The sequence below is a fragment of the Leopardus geoffroyi genome, chromosome D1, assembly GCF_018350155.1.
Source record: "Leopardus geoffroyi isolate Oge1 chromosome D1, O.geoffroyi_Oge1_pat1.0, whole genome shotgun sequence".
NCBI lineage: Eukaryota > Metazoa > Chordata > Mammalia > Carnivora > Felidae > Leopardus > Leopardus geoffroyi.
The window spans coordinates 56996940-57010747 of record NC_059329.1 but is presented as its reverse complement, the minus strand read 5'-3'; the positions used below and the strand labels follow the sequence as shown (position 1 = coordinate 57010747).

At 43.8% G+C, this 13808-nt stretch overlaps 1 protein-coding gene across 6 annotated transcripts in view; it reads left to right on the top strand.

Annotated features, from left to right (window-relative positions):
* The window catches only part of NEU3 (neuraminidase 3), a 32073-nt gene that overhangs the window by 5589 nt on the left and 12676 nt on the right, over nucleotides 1–13808 (top strand). For 3 of the 6 annotated variants that reach the window (XM_045484028.1, XM_045484027.1, XM_045484032.1), the window contains exons 2-3: nucleotides 2834–3000; nucleotides 11190–11308. In XM_045484028.1, coding sequence (XP_045339984.1) covers nucleotides 2843–3000; nucleotides 11190–11308 — 277 coding nt within the window. In that variant the 5' untranslated portion in view covers nucleotides 2834–2842. Of the gene's footprint in view, nucleotides 1–2833; nucleotides 3001–10321; nucleotides 10819–11189; nucleotides 11309–13808 lie in introns of those variants that run through there. The other 3 variants (XM_045484031.1, XM_045484030.1, XM_045484029.1) reach the window with 3 other exon arrangements.

Below are 13808 nucleotides of genomic sequence, written 5' to 3'. Positions count from 1 at the left end.
TGAATACATCTGTTAAGTCCATCCAGTCCAGTGTGTCATTCAAAGCCATTGTTTCTTTGTTGATTTTCTGTTTAGATGATCTGTCCATTGCTGTAAGTGGGGTGTTGAAGTCCCCTACTATTATGGTATTATTATGAATGAGTTTCTTTATGTTTGTGATTAATTGATTTGTATATTTGGGTGCTTCCACATTTGGAACATAAATATTTACACTTGTTAGGTCTTCTTGGTGAATAGACCCCTTAATTATGATATAATGCCCTTCATCTCTTGTTACAGTCTTTATTTTAAAGTCTAGATTGTCTGATACAAGTATCAAGGATACAAGTATGGCTACTACAGCTTTCTTTTGTCAACCATTAGCATGATAGATGGTTCTCTGTCCCCTTACTTTCAATCTGAAGGTGTCTTTAGGTCTAAAGTGGGTCTCTTGTAAACAGCATATAGATGGATCTTGTTTTCTTATCCATTCTGTTACCCTGTGTCTTTTGATTGGAGCTGTTAGTCCATTGACGTTTAGAGTGAGTACTGAAAGATATGAATTTATTGCCATTATGATGCTTGTAGAGTTGGAGTTTCTGGTGGTGTTCTCTGGTCCTTTCTAGTCTGTGTTGCTTTTGATCTTTTTTTTTTTTTTTTTTTTTTAATCTTTTTTCCTCTCAGAGAGTCCCCCTTAAAATTTCTTGCAGGGCTGGTTTAGTGGTCATAAACCTCTTTAATTTTTGTTTGGGAAACTTTTAATCTCTCCTTCTATTTTGAATGACATCCTGAATGACATCCTTGCTGGCTGGATAAAGAATTCTTGGCTGCATATTTTTCCAGTTCACATTGAATATATCCTGCCACTCCTTTCTGGCCTGCCAAGTTTCTGTGGATAGGTCTGCTGCAAACCTGATTTGTCTTCCCTTGTAGGTTAAGGGCTTTTTTCCCCTTGCTGCTTTCATGATTCTTTCCTCGCCTGAGTATTTTGTGAACTTGACTATGATATGCCTTGTTGATGGTCGGTTTTTGTTGAATCTAATGGGAGTCCTCTGTGCTTCCTGGGTTTTGATGTCTGTGTCTTTCCCCAGGTTAGGAAAGTTTGCCGCTATGATTTGCTCATATAACCCTTCTACCCCTTTTCTCTTTCTTCATCTTCTGGGACACCTATGATTTTTATGTTGTTCCTTTTTAATGAGTCACTGATTTCTCTAATTTTTAAATTGTGGTCTTTTGTCTTAGTCTCTCTCTTTTTTTCTGCTTCATTCTCCATAAGTTTGTCCTCTATAATGCTGATTCACTGCTCTGCCTCATATCCTTACTGCTGTGGCATCCATTCGAGATTGCAGCTCAGTTATTGCATTTTTTATTTCATCCTGACTAGTGTTTACTTCTTTTATCTCCGCAGAGAAGGATTCTAATCTGTTTTTGACCCCAGCTAGTATTCTTATTATCGTGATTCTAAATTCTGGTTCAGACATCTTGCTTGTATCTTTGTTGATTAAGTTCCTAGCTGTCATTTCTTCCTGCTCTTTCTTTTGGATTGAATGCCTTCGTTTCATCATTTTGAAGAAAAGGAATTGGTAAGGTAAAAAAAAATTAAAAAATTAAAAACAACACACACACAAAATCAAATAAATAATATAGATCCTAGGTGTGTTGTGGTCTGGTTCTTGAAAGGAGTTTAATAGATTAGGAAAAAAAAAGGGATAAAAAAGAAAAACAAAAAAAAAACATTTGAAAATTTGAGAAAATGAATACAGTGAAATGAAATGATGGAAGTAAAATAGAATTTGAAAAATATTTTAAAAAAGTAAAAAAGGGGCGCCTGGGTGGCGCAGTCGGTTAAGCGTCCGACTTCAGCCAGGTCACGATCTCGCGGTCCGGGAGTTCGAGCCCCGCATCAGGCTCGGCTGATGGCTCAGAGCCTGGAGCCTGTTTACGATTCTGTGTCTCCCTCTCTCTCTCTGCCCCTCCCCCGTTCATGCTCTGTCTCTCTCTGTCCCAAAAATAAATAAACGTTGAAAAAAAATTTTTAAAAAGTAAAAAATATAGTAGAAAATAATAAGGAAGAATATTTTTAATAAAAATTGAAAATAAAAATAATTTTTTTCTCTTTCTGTATTCATGAAAAAGAAAAAAAAATTTGAATAGATGTACCAGTGAACAGACTGAAATACGATTGAAACTACATCGTTTTCCCCTAGAGGTCAAACTATGAAGCACTTTATAGTCCATAAACTAAGCAGGTGGCGAGATTTGTGTTGTTCCTGAAAAGTGAGGTTGGCCCAGTTGGGCGGGGCTTAGTTTAAACGCTCTCTTCTCCACTAGATGGCACTGCTTACCTTACTGGGTGCATTGTTATGGTGCTTGTAGGTGGGTATGCGCATGCGCGGGACGAGTGAAAATGGCGTCGCCCAGCTGTTCAGTCGCAAGTGTGGGAACTCTGTGCTCTCCCCAACCAGCAATCGCACACCCATCCTTTGTCTCCGGCTTCTGTCCACTCCCTGCTTTTACACTGTCTGTGACCAAGCCTTCAGTTTGCCAGGAGGCACCTCTCTCCTCAGTTTTATCTCAGATGCGGCTGTATTTCCTGACCCCTCAATTCTGAGGGACTGTGGCTTTGACCCGCTCAGATCCTTTGGGAGAGGGGCTCACTGAGCAATGGCCAGTGCCAGCCACACCCAGGAATATTCGCAGGACTGTGCTGCTGTTGATGCCCGGAGACTGCAACTGGGTGCCAGCCTGCCCCAGAAAAAGTTAACACGATCATATAGCACCAGCGTTTCAGGGATTATGGAAAATCACAACATACATCTGGTACCAGGTTTCACCCTTAACGACCTTGTTCCAGCACCAGTGAATGTGGGTGTTCTCTGGGGTCTGCTGCGACCAGCCGGCCACACAGTCTCTACCAAATGTCCTTTCAGCAATGGAACTGCTTCTCTCTGTGTGGCCTGTGGACTTCCCGGACACTATTCTGCTCCTGGAGATTCGCCCTTCCCACCAGAGCACCACCAGGTATTGAGCTGTGGAGTTTCAGACTCTGCTCCCCCTGTTTATAGAGCCTTAATGGAATTTAAACCCTCGCCTTTCTCCCTTTTTTAGTTAAGTCCCTGCGGCTGTTTCCACTTTTCCACTTTCTCTCCAGCTGCTTTGGGAGGAGGGTGCTTTTCTCATACTCCCCGCCCCCCCTCCTCATCTCTGTCCCCAAGCAAAAACAGCTCCCTGCCCTTTGCGGCTTCTCTCCTCCCCAGTTCACCTGTCCGCGCTGCGTACCTGCTTAATTTTGTGGTTCATGTTGTGCAGATTGTTGTGTTCATCCTCAAATCAGTTTTCTAGGGGTGCAAGATGGTTTAGTGTTGATCTGGCTGTATTTCACGGACGCGAGACACAAAAAAAATTTCCATGCTGTTCTGCTATCTTGTCTCCTCCGGAAATCCATAAATACATTTAAATACATTATTCCCTGTTAGAAATAGGGTTGGAGAAGATGGTTGCAAGCTCTGAGTACTGGGAAAGTAGGTTCAGAGGCAGGTAGTTGCTCAGAAGGTGCCCTGGTTGTTGCTTATTTCCAGTCGGTGAATCCCACCATTAATGGATTTCCTCACTAATCTGGCAGCCTTGGCTCTCCACCCTATTATAACTAGTGACACTAATATTCATCGTGAGTGGGCAGCAGGTTCCTCCTCCGTTCAGACAGCAGTTACAGACACACCCCTACAGGAGCATGAAAAGAGGGAAATCCCTTACTTCTGTGGGCAGAAACCAGGTGAATTTTCTAAACTTCAGCTGGTTTGCTTGCGAGAGAAGGGATTCGGGTACAGAATGCCTATTAAGGAAGAATGGCAACTGTTGAGTTGTCTTAACAGCCAAACCCCCCCTACAATTTATCAGGCCAAGCTTAGATCTGTTCAGAGACCACAGTAAAGGACTGGGAACTTTTTGCAAGGGGTCTTGACTGCTCTGAGGGAGCTTTGGCCCTTTGGGAAGAGTTCCCTGTGTCAAACCCTGTGACAATGGGAAACCATTGATGAATATTGAGTAGTATTCAAGCTCTTAGTTCCCTGGATTTGGCTTATAATGCTGTTAAAGGGGACCCACTAGAGAATGAAGAACTGTTAGGAGAAGCAATCTACCATGAGCCCTGAGCACCCCTGCATGTTCTCACTTCATGTGAATGTAAGACCCTGACCACTTCCTGGGGCATATCTTAGTGTTCTGGCAGTAAGCAATCTTGAGAATTGAAGTAATGTCTCTTCCCTACTTTGCACTATAAAAATGTTGAATCTCCCAAGCTCAGCGTTCTTTTCCTGTGACACATCCCCCTGCATGTGTAGGCATCCATCTATCTAGACCTACCCCAAGTCACTTTTGTTGGGGAGGGGTCTTGAAGAACTAGCACAAACCTGCTCACATTGCTTCCTGTAAGTGTAAAAGTTCTTTGTGTTTGATCTGGGACTCTCATGTCTTCTACCAGTATCCATGATAAAATAATAGGCTAACCTGTTAGTTGCAAGTAGGATAAAATTGTAGCCCTTTCATAGGCTACTCCGACAGTTTGGGTAACAAGGACAGGATACAGGTAGCCATGGCTTTCTACAAGAGAAAGGACATGGGTCGGGTGAGAGGATGTGAGAAAATAACCTGGGGTCTGGTAGGAAATACTGCTGAGCAAGTGGGTAAGGGTCCTTCACTGTCCCACCTGTTAATGAAATTTTTGAGGCAAAACAGCGAGAGGTAGGATTGAAACACATTGCCCAAATGGTACTTAGGTTGTTGTTCACTCTTTTCTGGACAGGAGGAGGAAAGAATGTTTTGAAAACAAGGCAGCAAGTCTGTGGCCCCAGCTGAAGGCTGTATGGCTGTGGCTGATGAGTAGAGGGTTCCCTGAAGGTGAAATAAATGGCAATAAAGATACAGATTTTGAATGGACCAAATATATTAGGAGTTTGTTATGACCAAGCAGGTAGCCATTTGAAGTGAAAGTAAATACATGACCTTGTTTACTGACACAAGGCCAGTCTCTATAACCCCTGATCCTTTTCTCCCTTTGTTTTAAGGAAAGAAGCTATTTATGTTGGGGATCTTTGAGGAGGAGAGGGACTCCCTTTTAACAACTCTACTGAATATAAGCATCTAAGTCACCATCCTACTTGGTCCCATGGGCACAGGGAGCCCTGGGCACAGGAATGGTCAGAAGTACCAAGGACTGTGGGGCAGATCCATGGTAGTATGCAAGGTGGGCAAACAAAAAAATAGCCCCTGAACCCTAGGTGCTCCTCAGAGCCAAGAGGTACATTAGGGAAGAGGCAGCACTGACCCCAGAGCAGGAGTCAGAGAAAAGACCTTCCTGCTGACCCAGCTGCCCCCTGCAGGCTAGCCTCTCCTGCTCCTGTGACTTCCTCAAACTCTTGGGTTGGAACATGATTTCTTGGTGGCTGTGGCTGTGCCTTGCAGTATCCGTCTCAGATTGCTTGGTCTGAGTGCCTGTAGTTGGTGGGGGGAGTGGGGGAGTGCTTGACTTCACCTGGCAGGGTTTGGGCAAAGTCTGCAGTAGGAAAGGAAAACTAAATAACTGTAGGGGAGCCTCTACACTGGCTCAGTGTTACTGTTGTATGGCTTTCACAGTAATGTGTTATTGACAGCAATTATACATTAAATTGAAATGTGAAAGTTTGCAAGTCTCCCATTCAGGGACTACTGCTTATAGAGAAGTGATTCCTGTTTCCTCTTGAGTAGCATAACAAAATACAGAATCCTAAGAGGTGAGAAAGGAAAATCAACAGCTTTAGGTAGGTGAGAACTTGGTGACTGCTGGAGTACTCAGCCCATTTCCTAATATAGCAGTGCCACGTATCCTTTGCAGGCACCAAGTACACCCTTTGAAAAAGTTGGGCAGCTGGGAGGCTACTACTGAGCTATTGTTGAAATGACGTCCGACCTGTAGAAGCCTGGTACCTGGCCTAACATCCCCACTTTGGGTTACACGAACTCAAACTTGAAATTAACAAAAAGCCCAGCAGCCTTCCCTAGTCAAATGGAAATGATGCATTTTGGGGATGCAGCCACTGCCCATCTTAGTTTTACTTGAAAAAGTGATACCCACTCCTTTGGAAAGACTGTATTCCAAGACTCAGCTGCCAGAAGCAAAGCCACTGGCTCAAAAGGGCCCTTGATTACAGAGACTTTCCCGGTCAGATGCCTGGGCCTGGTTCACTTATTGTCCAGCTAAGTTAAGAGCTGTCGGTGTCAAGTGATGTTTCTGGAAACTGACTACAGTAAAGGCTGGTCAGCACAATGGGCTGAATTGAAGGCTATGACCCTCGTCCTAAGCATTCCTTAGGGACCAAACGTGTTATATTTTTACTGACTCGGGCTATGGTCTATCACTTGGCAGACATAGACTGTCAGATTAAAGACACTCTTGGGGGCCACAAACTAAAAATGAATTGCAGCTATTAGTTGAACTGTCTGGATCACTCATGTAGATGCTCACAGTGGGGGCTTATTCACTGAAGACCAACTGGAATCAAATTGCTGACGGAGCCTGTAACCACTCAGATTGCCACCATCATTGCCTGTATCCATCATCATACCAGATATGACATTACATGCACCATCATAGCCTGGGCACAGAGTAAAAGTTTTATGCTTCTGGTTCAGAGGCTACCACTACATGCCAGGTTTGTGACTCCTGTTAAAAGTCCTGTTAGTCTAGGGGCACCTGGGTGGCTCAGTCAGTTGAGCCTCCGACTTCAGCTCAGGTCATGATCTCGCAGTCTTTGAGTTCGAGCCCCGCATCAGGCTCTGTGCTGACAGCTCAGAGAGCCTGGAGCCTGCTTAGGATTCTATGTCTCTGTCTCTGCCCCTCCCCTGCTCATGCTCTGTCTCTCTCTCTCTCTCTCTCTGTCAAAATAAATAAACATTAAAAAAACAAAAAAAGTCCTGTTAGTCTAGCCATGAGTGAAGCCACATAGCCCAGGCATGGCCTCCATCCACTTCTGGCTGACTAACTCTGTCAGGCCTTTGGTTCCCCTCTTGAGGTTACCAATAGTGCTTCAACAGGATACTTTTTCAGGTTACAGTGTTGCTGTTCTAGTCAATCAGCCAACTCTACCCTGTTTTGATCTTGAAACTAATCTGTCTCATGATTCTGTTTTCCTTGACCATATACATTCTGACAGTGGTGAATCTTTATTGTGAAAACCACTCAACAGCAGAGGGCTGATAATCAAAGTATTTGATTGACTTTCCACTCCTCCATCCACAGGCATCGACTATTGTTGAATGTTGGGACAGCCTACTGAAAAAACAGCCTACAGTCACAAGATTTCTGACTACTTCACTTACCTTGTCCTGGTCAATACACCTTTGTAAAGCAGTTTGGCCACTGAATGTGGCTGTCCCCAGAAAGTGGTCACTTTGTCTTTACTGCAGTATTAAGATTCTCCAGAAAAAAAAGAATGAATATGTTCATGAATATATAAAGAGATGTGTTATAAGAAAATGGGTCACGTGATTATGGAGGCTGAAAAGTCCCAGGATCTGCTCTTGGCAAGCTGGAGATCGGGAGAGCCTGTGGGGTAGTTCCAATCTGAATCTAAAGGCCTAAGGACCAAGAGAACTGATGGTATAAGTTCCAGTTCAGGAGGAGGAAAAGGCTCATTTCCTGGCTTGAAGACAGGCAGATAGAGTGAATTCTCCTTTACCCCAACTTTTGTCCTATTCAGGTTTCCAACAGATTGGATGAAACCCACCTATTTTTGACAGGGCAGTTTGCTTTACTGGATCTACTGAGTCAAATGATAATCTGATCAAGGAACATCCTCAGGCATACCCAGAATAATGCTTAATCAAATATCTGGGGACCCCGTGTCCCAGTCAAATCAATGCATAAAATGAACTCTCATAGCTGCTTATGGTGTAATGATCAAAATGAGAGGGATTGGAGAGTGTTGTGTAGATTTATCCTAAAAATTCTGTTTTCAGCCCTGACCATTGTTAGGCATGATGTTATATTTGCCCTAACAGCCTCCCCAGGCCAACCTTGTTACTACAACTTCCAGGTGGCAGCCTAGTGACATTGAATTCTGGTTCTCATTGAATTCTGTTTCAGGCACTTGGATTCTCTCGTTGGTTTGACATGGTCCTAGATCATGACATTTGGAAAAAGAGTCACCTCTAGAGCCTTTCTCTGAAAGGAAAATGGCCTAGTACAATTCTACCAAGCTGTTGCAAACTCCATAAACTTGACTGACTACTTGGTTTGACATCCCCCACTAGATGGCTCTGACCACAATTTGATAGTCATTCCCTTTAACCTACTGCTAAGTCTATCGGAAACATCAGGTGCACTTGCAGCTCCTATTCCTCTCTATAAAATGCACAACCTCTACATGTCTCCGTCACCCCCATTCTTGTAGCTATTGCTGTTTCCTTATGGGGTGGACAAATGCCACCTCACTGTTGGTGTGGACATATGGGACAGTTTGGGCCAACTGCCATCAGACCGTCTTTCCAAAAATAAGGCCTGGTTTCAATCATACTTAAGTGGATGGGGACTCTGAAGCCTACCAGGTACCAGGAGGCCTCATTAGTGACATTGTCAACCTGTGTCCCCTAATTGATAATAGGTCCCAGTTAGGAGGGCCCAACAATTGTAAACAAGGGTATCACATATGACCTCAGGACTATACCTTCTATGTGGAAGTCAGGCATTAACTTGCCCCCTCCCTGAAAACATGGTGCCTTGTTCCGTAGGGAGGGTCATAAGCAACCTTCAAGTGTTTAAAGAAGAACCACCATTAGATCATGTAGCCCTCAGATGACTGTAGAGATTCCTCCAAGATGAAGCTGCCTTTGGTTACATAGGGGAACTTCCTGGAGGGTTGGCTGATTTATTTATGCACGTTCTGCAAGAAGTTATCCTATCTTGAGGGTCATCCTATTTGAAATGTTGATATGAAATTCATCCCTGACTTTAGCTGAAGGCAAGAATGATACCATCTCAGCCCTGGAAGGCATTTGGGTGAGCCTCAGTTCACTGGCCAATGTGGTTATGGATAATAGAATTGCCCTTGACTTCCTTGTGGGCCCAGGTAGAGTCTGCAAACACTAATACATTCTCTGTACCCAGATTAATGCCTCAGGCCGGGTTTAAGGTCAATACAGATATAAGAGAATGGCACCCAGCTTTCTAAAGCAGACCTTGATGGCTTATGGTTGGTTGGTTTTCTTGTTTGTTTGTTTTTTGTTTTTTTATGTTGTTTGTTTTTCTACCTAGTTGAGCCCTGGCTCTTGGGTATGGGTAAAGTCAGTTCTGCAGATTGGTCTCATCCTGTTGCTTGGAGTTTTGTTGATACTATCCTTTTAGGATGAATTAAGTCCCATTTCTGTCAGATTAATCAGGGTGGCCAATAGAGTGGCAAACAATTCATCAGAAGTGATCTGTAAGGTACTGTGATGGTTGGAAGAGGAGTAACTATTTTAACATGGAGGCCTAGGAGGTTACAGGAAGTGAAACTTGTTTCATTTGAGCCATGAATGAGGATTAGTGCCAAGAGTGCCCATTTTACAGATGAGAAAACTGAGGCACAGGAGTTAAATAACTTGCCAAGGTCACTGAGGTAGGGAGTGGGAAGTCTGGATTTGAGCCAAGATCTTATCGCCTCCAAATATAGAGATTGCAACTCACTGTCTCAGGCATAAGACCAAGACCACCAGTCAAAGAATTGACAGAAATCTGGCATTAGCTTTAGATATTTTTCTAAAATTGACTTGATGATTGATCTACAGAATTGGTGATTGTGAGTTTGGAGAAGTCTGGGTGAAGAGCCCTAGGACTTTGTGGGAGCCAATCTTTAAAAACAAATGTTTTAGACAAATAATAAGGTTTACAGAATAATAAAATGAACCACCTTAAAAAATTAGTCCCTTGGGTATCCTTAATCATGTCCTACTCCCTGCACTCTCAGAAGTAACTACTCCCCTGAATTTAGTATTTATTATTTCTATGCATTTTCTTCAACACTATATGGTATTGTTTTACAAGTTTTAAAACTATATATGGTATTTGGTTAAGGGTTCCCAAGACCACCCCTAGGTTCATAGACTCACTAGAAGGACTCATGGGACTCAGCCTAATAGTTGCACTCACAGCAACTTTATTACAGCAATGTAGTAAAGACACATTGGATCATAAGAGAAAAAGACACAAGTGGAGTCTGAAGGAATCCATGTGTATTTCGTATGCTCTCTCCTTCTCCTGAGGGGTTGCACTAAGCACACTTTCCCCCAGCAAGGAAAATGCAGCATGTGCACCATGTTTCTGCCTAGGGAATCTGGGGACTGGTATGTCGGCACCCTCTGCCTGGCATGTACCAAAATTCCAGACTCAGAAGAAAAGCAGGTGTTCAGAATAAGCTATATTGTGTTCAAATCGTCTGAGCAGAGTCCACATTTATTAATTGGAATTCTATAGAATTATGTCAATATGAACTCATGGGTTTTTATTCAATGGATTATAATACTATTATTTTGTCAACATATAATCATGTACACACGTATAAAATAACATAATTTTAATTTTTTTAGGGGGGAGGGGTTCGTCTAATGCGCTGGATCTTTGGTTCTTTTTGTGGAGTTCTTTCTTGCGGGCCGGAACCTTTGCTGGACTCCCAGGCTGTTCGGGGAAATTTTAGGCGGTGATACCTATGAGCTGACAGGCAACCAATAGATACGAGCGTGGGGCAAGGGGACTGAGGGGAGGGATGAAGGGGGAGGAAATGGAAGGGTGGGGGGCGGAGCCAGGTTGCTGCCCGGCCCACGGGAGCAGAGGTAGGCCCAGGGCCTGAGCCAAAGCCAGTCTCGGGGCTAAGCTGGAGCCGGTGGTGGTCGGGGAGAGCAAGGGGCAGGTCCACACGGTGTCTGGGACTGGGCTAGGGGCGCGGGAGAGAAAGGACTGTGGCGGCGGGGCAGCGAGGGGGCGGGGCCTCGCCTGCCCCCGTCCCGTGGGGGCGGGGCCGACTCTGGGCAGCGGCCAACTGCGGGTCCAACCGCCGGCCAGCTGCCGTCTTCGCGCGTCCCCGCCTTTGCTTCCCGGCTGGGTAGTCTGGACGTCCGGGTCTGTCGGTGTTTCCTTCTCTCCGTGGCCGTGTCGCCCTTTTTTTTTTTTTTCAGTTTTCGTGTTGCTTCCGTGTCTTCCGCAGTCTCTCTCCCTCTCCCCCCTGCGTGGTTCATTCTCCCGCGCTTCGGTGTCCGAGACCTGAGAGCTGCCCGGCGCCCAGCTCTGCTCCGAGAGAGATGGAGGAGCCGGGGTCCCGTGAAGGTGAGCGGGACTGCGACATTGCAGAGATTCCCGAAAAGTGGGGCACTCTGAGTGTGGGGACAGGTTCGGCGGCACCGCCTGGGCTTAGGAAATCCAGTCTGAGGGGAATATTGAGTCAGAGCCCTCCAGTGGGCCGGGAATTCAGACATGGCCAGAGAGTATTCTTGGCTAGTCTATTTTTGTTTTCCTTCCAACGAAGCCAAACCTAAACCGTAGAATTACCATCTTAGAGATGAAAGGGAACCGAGCCAGGGGCAGCCCTTACCAGAAAGGGTTGTATGGGTTGTAGAGAGTCCCGAGCTGCAACTTAGGAGACCTGAATCTTGGCTTGCTGCTACTAACTTAAGTGGCCTAATATAAGTTTATTCCCCTCCGAGGGCCTGAGTTTTCCCGTGTGTACAATGAGAGGGATTTGGAGTGCTGGATCTCAACAGGCCTGACAAAGGATGGGTGCTTTTTAAATATTAATTGTTAGGAATAAATAAATGAGTTAGGGAGGCCTCTTTCTGGGGTTCACTGATGGCTGCCTGCTGCACTGAATTAACTGGAGTCTTTGGAATTATGTTGTTCTTTTATGCTGAGAAATAGGTGGCATTATCCTCATTACAAGTCAGAAAAAAGAGACTCAGAGATAAAATGACTTGCTAGTAAGTGTCAAAGCACATTACACTTCAAAGTCCAGGCTACACTATACTCTTTCCCAGTAAGAGAGCAGGGAGGATTATATGGAGTAGCAATTAATAGCTTGAGTTCTCTGCTAACATGAACAACACCAAAGCAGAACTGTATCTAATCCTTCTCTATCCTTAGTTCCCAGTATATGGTTTGTGTGAAAGTTTGGGTTTCAGTGCCAGAGTCGTCTATGCTGCTTACCACTGTCGTCACCATGATCAACATAACCATAATTAACAAAAAGTTAATGATAGTGATTCTAATTGTTATAGTGATAGCAAAGCCATAAGTGAAATTGTGAAGACATCGAAAGTTTTAATATTTTTACTTATATAGTGCTTTAAAGTTTATAAAGCACTTTTGAGTAGTTCTTCATATTGGTCATCTTATATAGGTATTATCTACATTTTACAAGCATAGGAGTCTCAAGACCTAGAGAGATTAAGTGACTAGCACCAGGTCACACGGAAGTATAGATGGGATGTGAATCAAGCTCCATATGAGAAGCTGTGCTTCTGCTTTGGTGCTGTCCCCACTACCTCTCCCTCTCCTTTTTCCTAGTTGCTCCTCCCCACTCCATGCCTATTCTTTGCTTTATTATTATCACCCAGGGAATTCATGGGTGTGAACTAATAATCATGTGTTAACTGATCATTAATAGTGTGGTATTCACTTGTAATTAATGTGTGGGCGCATGAGAGTTTAAATACAATCTTTCCCAGAGGCGTAGATGGATTTAAATACTTTTAAGAAAGAGTTGTAACTGTTATCATCATCATCATCATCATCACCATCCACAGGTTTCAAGGAATAAGACTACCCTTGATCCTTGAACAACACAGCTTAGAATTGCAGTTTCACTTAAAGAAGCATTTTTTAAATAAATATAGTACTGTAGTATAAATGTGTTTTCTATAACTTGTGATTTTCTTAACATTTCCTTTTCTCTAACATTATTGTAAGAATACAGTATATAATACATCTATACATACAAAATATGTGTTAATTATTTATGTTATTGGTAAGGCTTCCAGTCAACAGTAGGCTATTCGTAGTTTTGAGGGGAGTCAAAAGTGATACACAAAGTTTATACCCCCCAGAGTTGGGGTCAGCACCCCTAATCCCTGTGTTGTCCAACAGTCAACTGTAGAATATGTAGTGATTGGAGTCTAAAAATAATAACTGCCATATACTGAGCTCATACTATGGCATGGGCTCTGTAACAGCCACTTTAATTTTTAGCTTAATTCTCTCAACAACTCTACTGAATTTTATATATGAGGATCCTGAAACATTAGGAAAGTTAAATAACATGCCCAAAGTCAGGTAGTCCTAGTGGGGTCCTAATCCTATGTTCTTAACCATCACGCCAGCTTGGCTCAAGGACAGATCTTTACTTAGGAGAGCCTGACCTTCTCTGGCAGGAGAGCCTGAGTTGAGGAGAGAGAGGTGTGCTCTAGTACTTTGTGAAGAAGACAATTCCCACTTGCTTTTCAATTCTGCTACTGAGAGCACAGAATTGGGAGTGAGGGGAGGAGGCTTTTCTTCTGGACTCTGAAGGCTAACTCCCCATTCCTCTCATGATAGTGAGTCACGGTTCTTCTTTCTTTAAGTTAGAAACAGGTGACCAAGTGAATCATTGGTATGCCTTTGGATAAGTTTGTCTTGATTGACACTAGGCACCTGTGGCCAAAAGCAGTGCAACTTTTTCTTTCAGTTTATTGCCCACAGGCTACCTGGGAGATTGGTCTAAAATGCATACTTGATCATGCCATTCCTCTGCCAAAAACTCTTGAGTGGCTCCCTCTCTGTGGGATAAACACTCTAA